This window comes from Rana temporaria, chromosome 9 (assembly GCF_905171775.1).
Source record: "Rana temporaria chromosome 9, aRanTem1.1, whole genome shotgun sequence".
Taxonomy (NCBI): Eukaryota; Metazoa; Chordata; class Amphibia; order Anura; family Ranidae; genus Rana; species Rana temporaria.
Genome location: NC_053497.1, coordinates 39368138 through 39382492, shown reverse-complemented (window position 1 = coordinate 39382492; position 14355 = coordinate 39368138). Strand labels below are relative to the sequence as shown.

Here is a 14355-nt window from a genome sequence, read left to right as displayed (position 1 = left end):
GTTTTTAGCACGACAGCATCGCGCTGATTCTCGGCGACGTGGTGCCGAGATCTCGCACTCACTGGAATAGTGACAGCACATCCCAGCAAGCGCGTCATAGAAGCGACGGGAGATCCGACTTGGATTCCCGCCAATTCTACACGTGTGCGGCGTTTGTTATGAATCCTGAGGGGGAAGTCCCCGCCGGATTTTAAATAAAAATCCGGCATGGGTTCCCCCCTCAGGAGCATACCGGGCCCTTAGGTCTGTCATGGGTTGCAAGGAGAGCCCCCCTACGCCGAAAAAAACGGCGTAGGGGGTCCCCCTACAATCCATACCAGACCCGTATCCAAAGCACGCTACCCGGCCAGCCAGGAAGGGAGTGGGGACGAGCGAGCGCCCCCCCCTCCTGAGCCGTACCAGGCTGCATGCCCTCAACATGGGGGGGGTTGGGTGCTCTGGGGCAGGGGGGCGCACTGCGGCCCCCCCACCTCAGAGCACCCTGTCCCCATGTTGATGAGGACAGGGCCCCTTCCCGACAACCCTGGCCGTTGGTTGTCGGGGTATGCGGGCGGGAGGCTTATCGGAATCTGGGAGCCCCCTTTAATAAGGGGGCCCCCAGATACCGGCCCCCCACCCTAAGTGAATGAGTATGGGGTACATCGTACCCCTACCCATTCACCTGCAAGAAAAGTGGTAAAAACACAAATAAACCACACAGGGTATTAAAATATTTTATTTTTCTGCTCCGGAGGCCTCCCCTGTCTTCTTTATTAGCTCTTTTACCAGGGGAGGCTTCTTCTTTGACGTCTTCGGGTGGGTGGGGGCCGCCGTCTGGTTCTCTTCCACCGCCGGGGGGGGGTCGCTTTTAAAAAAGCCCCCACCCCCCGGCGGGTTTCCTCCGGCGTCTTCGGCGGGGCTCTTCTTCTTCCGCTATCCCGACGGGTCTTCTCAACTCTCCGGGGGTCTCCTTCTGTCTTCGCCGCTCTCCGCTCTTGACTCGGCGCACCCCGGTTCTTCGTCTCGCTGTCCGGTGTCTTCTTCCGTGCTGTACGTCTTCTCCTTCCGTGCTGTGATGAGTTCTTCTTCCGCGCTGTGACGTCATGTTCTTCACTTCTCTTCTTCTCCCGATGTTGACTCGCCGGTCCTCCTCGCTGAAATGACGGATGCGCGCCTTGCATCGGACCTATATAGGCCTCACAGTCCCATCATGCTCTGTACCTACCCATGTGATACCTACCACGTGGGGCCCGGTATGCTCCTGAGGGGGGACCCATGCCGGATTTTTATTTAAAACCGGCGGGGACTTCCCCCTCAGGATTCATAACAAACGCCGCACACGTGTAGAATTGGCGGGAATCCAAGTCGGATCTCCCGTCGCTTCTATGACGGCTCTGTCTCCATCGCGGCAAGCCAGCTCGGCGCTGGCTCCCGCGATGGGGCTCGTAGGTGCTCAATCTCGCCGAGAAAGAGAGCGAGATTGACACAAAATCGGGTTCACCTACTGTATATAGGTATTGTATTGTATTATGAATAATGCTGCCAGGCTCATCCACCTTACCAACCATTCAGTGTCTGCCACCCCTTTTTGCCAATGCCTCTATTTGTTTCTGCTCGACCAAGGAATTCACAAAGCACTTGCCTCCTAACTTATGGCGGCGTAGCGTAAATGGGGTCGGCGTAAGCACGCCTAATTCAAATGAGGATAAGGGGGGCGTGTTTTATGTAAATGATTGGTGACCCGACGTGATTGACGTTTTTTACGAACGGCGCATGCGCCGTCCTTGTACATATCCCATTGTGCATTGCTCCAAAGTACGCCGCAAGGACGTATTGGTTTCGACGTGAACGTAAATTACGTCCAGCCCCATTCACAGACAACTTGCGCAAACAACGTAAAATTTTCAAATTTCGACGCGGGAAAGACAGCCATACTTAACATTGGCTACGCCACCTAGGGGGCAGCTTTATCTTTACGCAGCGTACCTCTTATGGAAACGGCGTATCTTTACTGCGACGGGCAAGCGTACGTTCGTGAATCGACGTATCTAGTAATTTACATATTCTACGCCAAAATCAACGAAAGCGCCACCTAGCGGCCAGCAGGAAAAATTGCACCTTAAGATACGACGGCGTCGTATCTTAGCTAGGTTTAAGTGTATCTCAGTTTGAGCATACACTAAGGCCCCGTACACACGACCGGATCTATCCGCTGAAACTGGTCCGACGGACCAGTTCCAGCGGACAGATCCGGTCGTGTGTGGGCCCGAGCGGCCAATTGTCCGGTGGATCGGACAGTTTCCAGTGGACAAAAATTTCTTAGCTTGCTAAGAAATCTGTCCGCTGGAAACCTGTCCGTCGGACGTGTTTGGTAGTCTGTACAGACTCACCAGACACGTGCGACCGACCGCCATCCCTCGCATGCGTCGTACTGATTCGACGCATGCGTGGAAGCATTGAACTTCCAGGGCCACGCACGTCGCCGCGTCATCGTCGGGTGATTTTAGTTATCCGTGGTCCACCATGTCTCATGTAGGAGAAATGCAAACTCACAAGATAACTAATTATTACAAACTTTGTAGTACTCAGATCCTTTGGAGAGTATTAGGCATCAGGGAGGGATAATGTTTCACTTGAACACCATCGCTTGGTGTGTCCTTAACTGCTTGTTGACGAGAGCAAGACTATATACGTCGACAGCATGGCACGGACAGGCAGAAGGATGTATATATACGTCCCCTTTAAGAAGCTGCATTGTGGACACGCACCCGCCGGGAGCTCCGTGACTCTGACCGCGGGTTTCGTGGACTCGATGTCCCCGGGCATACCCGCGATCGTGTCACGGTGAGGAAGAAGGGGGAAATGCTTATGTAAACAAGCATTTTCCCAGTCCTCCTAGTGACAGGACAGTGTACACAGCTTCCTGTAATCGGAAGCTGTGATCACTGTCGTGTCAAACACAGCCCAGCCCCCCTACAGTTAGAACACATCCCTAGGCACACTTAACCACTTCAGCTCCACCTAGTGTCATTTTCACAGTAATCAGTGCATTTTTATAGCACTGATCGCTGTAAAAATGTGTTAAAAGTGTCCCATGTATCCGCCATAATGTCGCAGTCATAATAAAAATCGCTGATCGCCGCCATTACTGGTAAAAAAATAAATTAGTAATAAAAAATGCCATAAAACTATCCCCTATTTTGTAGAGGTTTTTGCGCAAACCGATTTAATAAATGCTTATTGCGATTTTTTTTTTACCAAAAATTAGTAGAAGAATACGTATCGGCCTAAACTGAGGAAAAAAAGTGTTTTTTTTATATATTCTTTGGGAATATTTATTATAGCAAAAAGTAAAAAATATTGCATTTTATTTCAAAATTGTTGCTCTGTTTTTGTTTATAGCACAAAAAATAAAAACCACAGAATTGATCAAATACCACCAAAAGAAAGCTCTATTTGTAGGAAAAAAAGGACATACATTTTGTTTGGGAGCCACATCGCACAACCGCGCAATTGTCAGTTAAAGCGACGCAGTGCCGAATTGCAAAAAGTGGCCCGGTCATTGACCAGCAAAATGGTCCGAAGCTTAAGTGGTTAAAGTAGAGTTCCACCCAAAAATGGAACTTCCACTTTTTGGAATCCTCCCTCCCTCCAGTGTCACATTTGGTACCTTTCTGGGGGAGGGTGGAGCAGATATCTGTCTAATCCAGGTATTTTCTCCCACTTCCAGGCATAGTTAGCAGTGATCTATGCCATGCGCAGTAGGGAACTTGGCTGCTAAGCCGCAAGGCTTCACTTCCTGATTCCCTTACCGAAGATGGCGGCGCCTTTACATCTTCAGACAGGTAAGTGTTCATATATTAAGTCAGCAGCTGCAGTATTTGTAGCTGCTGACTTAAAAAAAGGAAAATCTCAGCAGAACCCTGCTTTAAACTCTTGTATTGGTAAAGCTCAGTATAAGCAAAGTGAATCAATATGTTTCTAAAACTAGGTACCATCTTATACTGTCTAGAACAGTGGTTCTCAACCTTGCTAGTGCCGTGACCCCTTGATAAAATGTGACCCTCTTATATTGAAGGTCGTCTGATTCCTCTTATATTGAATTGTATTACAACTAGGGTTGTCCCGATAGCACTTTTTAGGACCGAGTACAAGTACCGATTCTTTTTTTTATGTACTCGCCGATACCGAATACAGATACTTTTTTTTAAATGTGTCCCCGAATGCAGCCATGTCCCCCCAAAAATGCAGCCATGTCCCCCCCACAAATGCAGCCATGTCCCCCCCATATGCAGCCATGTCCCCCCCATATGCAGCCATGTCCCCCCCATATGCAGCCATGTCCCCCACATATGCAGCCATGTCCCCCAACATATGCAGCCATGTCCCCAAACATATGCAGCCATGTCCCCCACATATATGCAGCCATATCCCCCACATATATGCAGCCATGTCCCCCACATATATGCAGCCATGTCCCCCACATATATGCAGCCATATCCCCCACATATATGCAGCCATGTCCCCCACATATATGCAGCCATGTCCCCCCACATATATGCAGCCGTGTCCCCCCACATATATGCAGCCATGTCCCCCACATATATGCAGCCATGTCCCCCCACATATATGCAGCCATGTCCCCCCACATATATGCAGCCATGTCCCCCCACATATATGCAGCCATGTTCCCCCACATATTGCAGCCATGTCCCCCCACATATATGCAGCCATGTCCCCCCACATATATGCAGCCATGTTCCCCACATATATGCAGCCATGTCCCCCCACATATATCCAGCCATGTCCCCAAACATATGCAGCCGTGTCCCCCATACCTAATGATGATGCCGCCGCCGCGTTAATCACCGTGCGGCGAACATTACAGGCAGCTTTCGTTTGAATAGCTGTTTTCCCTGCCACACCGTGTAAAGGACACTCCCCCTTGCTCGGAATTGGACAGATCCGTCCAAGGGGGAGTGTCTATACACGGTGTGGCGGGCAAAACAGCTATTCAAACTAAAGGTGCCTGTAATGTTCGCCGCACGGTGATTAACGTGGCAGCGGCGGATTTGCGATATACGGCGGCGGGGGGGGGGTGCAAGTATTCTATTTAGGCATCGGGGGTATTTGCGGGAGTACAAGTACTCCCGCAAATACTCGGTATCTTTCCCGATACCGATACTGGTATCGGGACAACCCTAATTACAACCTTACTATCTGCCCTAATTTCTGCACAAACCATTGGCGCTATATAAATCTTGTATAATAATAATTTATAATAACTTGAGTCAGTGCTTATTTTTCCATTCTTTTAACATTGAAATAGTTGTACAAAATACGCATATGTTAAACAAAAGCAGAAAACTCATATAGTATATATACATATGTATGTGTATATATATATATATATATATATATATATATATATATATATATATATATATATATATATATATATATATATATATATACAGTGAGGAAAATAAGTATTTGAACACCCTGCTATTTTGCAAGTTCTCCCACTTGGAAATCATGGAGGGGTCTGAAATTGTTATCGTAGGTGCATGTCCACTGTGAGAGACATAATCAAAAAAAAAATCCAGAAATCACAATGTATGATTTTTTTAACTATTTATTTGTATGATACAGCTGCAAATAAGTATTTGAACACCTAAGAAAATCAATGTTAATATTTGGTACAGTAGCCTTTGTTTGCAATTACAGAGGTCAAACGTTTCTTGTAGTTTTTCACCAGGTTTGCACACACTGGAGGAGGGATTTTGGCCCACTCCTCCACACAGATCTTCTCTAGATCAGTCAGGTTTCTGGGCTGTCGCTGAGAAACACGGAGTTTGAGCTCCCTCCAAAGATTCTCTATTGGGTTTAGGTCTGGAGACTGGCTAGGCCACGCCAGAACCTTGATATGCTTCTTACAGAGCCACTCCTTGGTTATCCTGGCTGTGTGCTTCGGGTCATTGTCATGTTGGAAGACCCAGCCTCGACCCATCTTCAAAGCTCTAACTGAGGGAAGGAGGTTGTTGCCCAAAATCTCGCAATACATGGCCCCGGTCATCCTCTCCTTAATACAGTGCAGTCGCCCTGTCCCATGTGCAGAAAAACACCCCCAAAGCATGATGCTACCACCCCCATGCTTCACAGTAGGGATGGTGTTCTTGGGATGGTACTCATCATTCTTCTTCCTCCAAACACGGTTAGTGGAATTATGACCAAAAAGTTCTATTTTGGTCTCATCTGACCACATGACTTTCTCCCGTGACTCCTCTGGATCATCCAAATGGTCATTGGCAAACTTAAGACGGGCCTTGACATGTGCTGGTTTAAGCAGGGGAACCTTCCGTGCCATGCATGATTTCAAACCATGACGTCTTAGTGTATTACCAACAGTAACCTTGGAAACGGTGGTCCCAGCTCTTTTCAGGTCATTGACCAGCTCCTCCCGTGTAGTCCTGGGCTGATTTCTCACCTTTCTTAGGATCATTGAGACCCCACGAGGTGAGATTTTGCATGGAGCCCCAGTCCGAGGGAGATTGACAGTCATGTTTAGCTTCTTCCATTTTCTAATGATTGCTCCAACAGTGGACCTTTTTTCACCAAGCTGCTTGGCAATTTCCCTGTAGCCCTTTCCAGCCTTGTGGAGGTGTACAATTTTGTCTCTAGTGTCTTTGGACAGCTCTTTGGTCTTGGCCATGTTAGTAGTTGGATTCTTACTGATTGTATGGGGTGGACAGGTGTCTTTATGCAGCTAATGACCTCAAACAGGTGCATCTAATTTAGGATAATAAATGGAGTGGAGGTGGACATTTTAAAGGCAGACTAACAGGTCTTTGAGGGTCAGAATTCTAGCTGATAGACAGGTGTTCAAATACTTAATCTTAAACTTAAAATGTAGGCACTACAACCTTCCTACATAAAAGCTCCGGCCGGTGCTCAGACCTTGAGGCTGCTGACACCTCTAATGCACCGGAATAAGGAAAGAGATGGTCAGCACTCAGGATGACATCCAAAATTGTATTTCTCTTTAAATACATGTAAAATGCTGTGAAACAGCTTTGTACATGTATTTAATAAAGCAGTACCATTTTGGATGTTATCCTGAGTGCCGACTATCCCTTTGCTTATTTATACTTTCTTACCTGCAGCAAGAGCCATGAAGCCATCGTTCTTTTTAAATTTTCCATTGTCATCAAGAAAATTCTTGGGGTTGAATTCATTAGGGTATGGAAAACAGGCGGGGTCTTTTAACACCGTGGTAATCATCGGAAAAATGTTAGTGTGCTGTAAAAGCAAAGCGAAAAAGCTGAGCAAAATACCCAGTACACAATTGTGATGTTTACCCTGCTTAAATTTAGGAGGAACTACACTACATCTGAGTATCACGAACTTAAAATACAATTTATTTTATTTTTAATAATCAAAGTAAACTCCCTCATCCATCCATGTCTCCATGCTTTATTTTGTTAAATCACTTTGAAAAACACCCCCTAGCATTTCTAGCTGCAGCCATCTTGAGTAAGGGCAGATGTGTGTAGCATTTACTTCCTGAAATCCATCTGCCCTTAGCAGGATAACCAAATTCAGGATCTGGAAAAATGTCACAACGCATTGATAAAAACGTAATGCCACCCAGCGGATGCCGAAGTATTGCATCTTAGATCCGAAGGCGTACAAGGACGTACACCTGTCGGATCTAACCCAGATGCCGTCGTATCTTGGTTTGAGGATTCAAACTAAAGATACGACGCGGGTAATTTGAAAGTACGCCAGCGTATCAGTAGATACGCTGGCGTACTCTGTCTGTGGATCTGCCCCCTTATATTTAAATCACAAACTAAGGCTATGTCTAATCAGTAAACATGAACATTTGCTAAAAAGATTGAAGCTCACCTTTTACACCTAATTTAAACAAATTAAATCCAAAATTGCCTTTTGTACCTAAGCTAACAAGGTAAGGACATTTTTAGAAAAAACTTTTTAAACAAATTAAATCCAAAATTAAATTTTTATTCGATCCTAGAAGAGAAAACCCTAGACATAGCTAATTTATTTAGCAAATTGTATGCCTCTCTTATAACCTCAACGATTCCTCTGATTTTCTCCCTCCTATCGACACACAAATAATGGCTTCCTAGATTAAATTATTCTTCCCAAGATTTCCCCTTAACAATAAGCTATTCTTTCTGAGCCTTTTGCTATTAGTACTACGAGGAATAGTACTCCACAACCTTAAAGTGTTACTAAACCCAGTAATATGAAAATAGTTCATCCACCCCCAGTGTTATGCCGCGTACACACGATCGGAATTTCCGACAAGAAAAGTGTGATGTGAGCTTTTGGTTGGAAATTCCGACCGTGTGTAGGCCCCATCGGACTTTTTCTGTTGGAATTTTCGACAGCAAAAATTTTGAGAGCTGGTTCTCAAATTTTCCGACGGTCGGAAATTCCCATCGTCTGTATGCAATTCCGACACGCAAAAATCCTACGCATGCTCGGAATCATTGAACTTCATTTTTTTTCTGCTCATCATAGTGTTGTACGTCACCGCGTTCTTGATGTCGGAATTTTGTGTGACCGTGTGTATGCAAATAAAAACAATGTTTTTTTGTCGGAATTGCACTCGCATTGAAAAGGTGCTTCCAGTGTACCAGACAGTAAATTGCATGTTACATCATCTTTGTACACCAGTATGAAATTCCAAGATGTTAAATTACCACAAATTGGTGCTCCTCGGCATCCACTGTTAGAGCATTGTATGCCTCAGGGGATTAAAAATTCTAACCCTCTGAGGGTACCATGTGTTCCTGTGGTGCAACGTGTAGGGGAGGGGCTTTGACGTCACGACGCTCTAACATTTCTTATTTATGGTCTTTTGTTTTGGTGGGCTTTTAATATAATTTGTGGTATATACACTTATAGAGAACTGTTATAGGGTGTTTAAGCAATACAGTGGCAGGATGTGCACCTTTATATATTTTTGAACATGGTATTATCTACACACTGTGTTTGGATTTTAAGATGAAGCGTGGCACTAATATTAATTTATTTTAAGATTGGATCAAATAACTATGAGAGTGTGGAAGGTGTGAGCAATTCACTAGATTATGTATTCATATATTTGTAGCGCCCTGCTCCTGTTGAGTAGGCGCTATTTTGTAAATTTAGTTACCTGAGCTGTAGTTTAGCTCAGAGGATTATACCAAATTGTTGGTTTCTGTTCCAGTCCAGCTGTGTTGCACATGTTCCCCTTGCCGGCAGGTGTCGCTGTCACCGGGAGTCAAGGTTGGAAATGCAATAGGCTGGGTGCATTGGGTGCATTGGGTGCCTTCTTCCCAGAAGCAGCCCAGTGGGCGTGGTCAACCCGCTGTGCATTCTGGGGGCAGGTACTTAAGGGACAGACACCATTCTGGCGGGGTCTTCCGATCCCGACCTGATGGCCCTCCTGGCCTTAGGGATGCGCTGACAGTGTTTTTTCTGGTCTCGGGACCTGCTGGCCAAGGCTCCGCAACTCAGAGTAGGCCCAGGAGTTTCTGTGGCCTACCGGTCCAGGGATGGTCCTGTGCTGTCTTGCCTGTGGGAAGAAGTGGAGAAATTGGGGACTCAATTGAAGGACGCATCTGGACCAACTTGCCTCACTGTGCTGCCGTCCTGGCTGAAAGATCCTGGCACCATGAGCTGTGTACTTTCTTTGAAATTTCACTAAGTGTGTTTGTGGTTACACTATCTTGTGGCAGAGGGTTGTGTAACGGCTCAACGACACTCATCAAGTCTGTGGCAGAGACTTTGAACAAGCTTCGCACTGGCTGCTAGGTCAGTGAGAGTGGGCCTATTCAGTGGTTGCTAAATCCAACGTGGAGCCGATTTGTCCTCTGGATCTAAGACTGTACCCGTGATCTGAAAAGCAAGGTACCTGAATCCTCCCTATCCCTCTACCCCTCTGTTGGAGAACCTGTTTAATAAAACTCTTGAAGAAAAAGAAACCAAAGTGTTGGTGCGGACATTCTTTTGAATAACTCTTCAGGAGGGACCCCTAGATTGAGTGTGGTGAACAGTAAGTTAGTGGCAAGCCCAAAATTAAACCAGCAGCTCCTTCAGGGAGAGTGCTACATATTTATTTGAGTATTTTTTTGAGTAATATTAGAAATTGTATATAATCCCTAGAAGAACCATAACATCTTTCTAGTACTCCACAACCTCCCTGGCAATACTAATAAATACTAAAAAATATTTGCGAATGTTCTTTCCCCTTGTGCAATAGCAAATCAAGCAGCCACTACAAGGTCTATCCCCAGAGAATCTCTAGAATTATTATTACTATTACCAAACAAGGGAAAACCACCTACTGGCCCAGGTAATTTCTGATTATTCTCTCTGTTAAATACAGATACTGTATAAAAATATGCACTAAACTCCTGGACAAAAGGCCGCAGCCCCATATATACCAATTAATACATCTAGATCAGGTCGCATTTATCAATGGTCGTCAGGCACCTGATTGCACCAGGAGATGTACCATCACCAAATGCCTTTCTTATCTAATGCCTCTCTCTAACCCTAGATGCAGAGAAGGCATTTGACAGAGTACTGTACACTGGGGTACCTTAAAGAAAAACTCCATCTTTCCACAAAATTTACCCAGCTGACCCGAACAAACTATGTCCCATAACCAATGGCAAAAGACAAGGGTGTCGCCTTCCGCCCCTTTTTTTGTCTTGGTTATCGAACCATTAGCCAAAGCTATTCCTTGCATCCTAATCTCAAAGACCTCATTGTAGGCGCTGTGGAGCACAAAATACAATTCCTAAATTCATTACTCATCTTACATACAATCTTCACAAACTTTGGCTCTCTTTCCTTATATAAAATAAACAAATCTAAATCATTTATGCTTCCTATGCAGCGTTCGTCATCATTACAAAAAAAAATATTGGATCTCCTCTTTCTCCTGTGCACACTCCTCTAAAATACCTTATTGGCATACAATTGACTTCTTCAATCACTGACATTTTCAAGACTAATTATTAGACATGTGCATTCGTTTTCGTCCGAATGCATTTTTGTCCGAATTTCAGGTATTTTTGTTATCGTTTTAACAAACGATAACGAAAGCACAGAAAACGAAAACCGAAAGATCCGACATAAACAAATGCTTTATTTTCATTTTCGTTGCGGTCGAATGTGCCTAACCTTAACTTTATTATTCCAATATTATTCTACATAAAGAGAAAAGATTTGACATAGAGAGAAAAGATTTGACATAGAAAGAAATAATTCGACATAGAGAGACATGAAGATTTGACATAGAGAGAAATAATTTGACATAGAGAGACATGAAGATTTGACATAGAGAGAAATAATTTGACATAGAGAGACATGAAGATTTGACATAAAGAGACATGAAGAGTTGATTTTTTTTCTTTTTTTAAAGATTCTGTCGAATCTTCTTTTTTTTCACCATAAGCCTTCAATGACAGATTCGACCTTAATTGTGCCTAACCTTAACTCCATTAGTCCAATATTATTCTACATAAAGAGAAAAGATTCGACATAGAGAGACATGAAGAAGATTTGTCATAGAGAGAAAAGATTTGACTTAGGCCCCATACACACGGGAGAATTTATCCGCGGATACGGTCCAGCGGACCGTTTCCGCGGATAAATCCTCTCGAGGATTTCGGCGGATTTTCATGGGATGGAGTGTACACACCATCGCATTGAAATCCACGCCGAAATCCTCTGGCGATGATGTGTCGCACGTCGCCGCGATCATGACGCGGTGACGTGCGCGACGCTGTCATATAAGGAATTCCACGCATGCGTCGAATCATTACGACGCATGCGGGGGATCCCTTCGGACGGATGGATCCGGTGAGTCTATACAGACCAGCGGATCCATCCGTTGGGATGGATTCTAGCAGATGGATTTGCTTGGCATGTCAGCAAATATTCTGCTGGAATCCATCCCAGGGGATAAATATCCGCGGAAACAGATCCGCTGGAGTGTACACACCATAGGATCTATCCGCTGAAACCCATTTGCTGGGATTTTTCAGCGGATGGATTCTATCGTGTGTACGGGGCCATAGAGAGAAAAGATTCGACATAGAGAGACATGAAGATTCGACATAGAGAGACATGAAGAGTCAAATAATTTTTTTTTTTTAAAGATTCTAACAAATCTTCTTTTTTTTTTTTCTTAGAACATTCGACAGACACCATAAGCCTTCAATGACAGATTCGACCTTAATTTTGATTTTCGGATGAATGCATTTTTTTTACGAAAAACAAAATAAATAAAAACGAATTTCTGGAGTAACTAAATAAATGTATTTTTCGGATGAAAACTAAATTACGAAACAAAATATTTCAGTGTGCACATGTCTACTAATTACCCTGCCTTACTTACTAAAATTTTGGAACTACGTAAAGATTTATCCAAATATACAGTTTCTTGGGCAGGAAGAATAGCTCTTACCAAAATGTAAGTCAATACTTGACTGATAAACTAAACATGCCCATTTTAGTATCGGACATTTACCTTGGGTAGATAGTATCCTCTAAACTCAACGTCCCTTGTAGTTTTTCGAGCCACACCCATTGGAATTAGGTCAATGAATCTTTGCATTTCATGGATCACAGCATCTGTAAATGGCATTTGACTTCTGTCTTGCATTTTGGGGCTTCGATCTCGACCAATGATGCGATCAATCTCCTCACAGACCTTGCCTAATGAAGAGAGTTAATAATGACAATTGTGCTACATTTTAAGGATCCTCATCCATCTGCATAAAAAGGTCAGAAAGACTGGCCATAATAACACCCATTACAACCCCCAAAACTTTGACACATGAGTCACAAAATGTAACTTGATAAATCCCATTAAAGTTGAGGACAGTAATTTATTTCTCCACTTGTCATCTTGGGAATATAAAGGTCACCAATGCAGTATATGAAATAGGCACCAGGGCTTCCTTGGCTGTCTGAAATTTCCAAAAAGCTTGGGAGAGCTGCTGTCGGAGAACACTGCATGGAAATCTCATTGCTTGACATTTTAAGGTTTTAAGGTAGTTGAGATAGGGTCAAAGACCAGAAGGTTGCTCGCAAAGGGCCACTTATTATTGGGAGGCTGTTAATACAGTTTTACCCTACACCAAAATAGACCTTTTGCTAAAAAGTGAAAGTACTGCTGATCCTTCTCCTCTGCCAGAAAGTGTGGTATAAGCAGGATTACCAGTCAAAAGAAAAAAAAAAGGAAAAAGGGCTAAAAAGAAAACTTATTAAGCAATCTCATCTAAAGACTGTAATAAATAAAATGTTTGTTTTTGAATTTGGATACACTTTATTGCAGGGGTGTCCAACCTACGGCAGCACCTGTATTTGTGAGCAACTTTTTTCAAGGATAAAGCACACGAAGGGCAAAATTAGAACCAAAATATCTGATGAACACCTTGAGAATTTATTGAAAATTGGTACTACATCCATCGAAACCAGAAATTGATGTGTTATGCCCCGTACACACAATCGGAAATTCCAACAGCAAAAGTCCGATGTGAGCTTTTGAATGGAAATTCTGACCGTGTGTATGCTCCATCTGACTTTTGCTGTCGGAATTTCCACCAACAAAAGATTGAGAGCTGGTTCTCAAATTTTCAAATGGAAAAAAATCATCTATAGCAATTCCGACATGCAAAATTCTGACACATGCTCGGAAACAATTCTGCCAGCAAAAGATTGAGAGACCTGGTTCTCAAATTTTCTGACGGAAAATCCGATCATCTGTAGCAATTCCGATGCGCAAAATTCCGACGCATGCTCGAAAACAATTTAAAACATGCTCAGAAGCATTGAACTTAATTTTCTCGGCTCGTCGTAGTGTTGTACGTCACCGCATTCTTGACGGTCATAAGTTCAGAGAACTTTTGTGTGACCGTGTGTATGCAAGCCAAGCTTCTGTCAGAAAAAACATCCAAGATTTTTCAGACGGAAAATCCGATCGTGTGTACGGGGCATTAGGTTATCAGAAACATTGTCATATATCACACTAGTTTTATGTTGCCCTCTTTTACTTTAATAATAAAAAATATAAAAAAGAAAAAAAAGTTTTATTACTTAGATAGGTACATTATCTATATCAGTGATCTGAGAAGATGTTTTACTTATCATTAACTATCCTTATTGTAGCATTTTATGTGTGGCCCAAGAAAATCCATTGTTTTCCAATGTGGCTCAGAAAGGTCAAAAAGTTGGACACCCCTTCTTTACTGGGTCCATTTTTCAATAAATTTGCAGATGCCATGAATGATAACCTTATTGTTTGAAATATTGTATTTGTTTTTAACCAATTCATCCCCTGGAAGG

At 43.7% G+C, this 14355-nt stretch overlaps 1 protein-coding gene across 2 annotated transcripts in view; it reads right to left on the bottom strand.

The window, feature by feature from the left end:
- LOC120913358 (cytochrome P450 2G1-like) overlaps positions 1-14355 on the bottom strand; it is a 68618-nt gene that overhangs the window by 33952 nt on the left and 20311 nt on the right. Inside the window, exons 7-9 of one of the 2 annotated variants that reach the window (XM_040323235.1) lie at positions 12536-12723; positions 7137-7278; positions 2643-2644 (exon numbers count right to left, since the gene is read on the bottom strand). In XM_040323235.1, the coding sequence (XP_040179169.1) occupies positions 2643-2644; positions 7137-7278; positions 12536-12723 (332 nt within the window). The remainder of the gene's footprint in view (positions 1-2642; positions 2645-7136; positions 7279-12535; positions 12724-14355) is intronic. The other variant, XM_040323234.1, reaches the window with a different exon arrangement.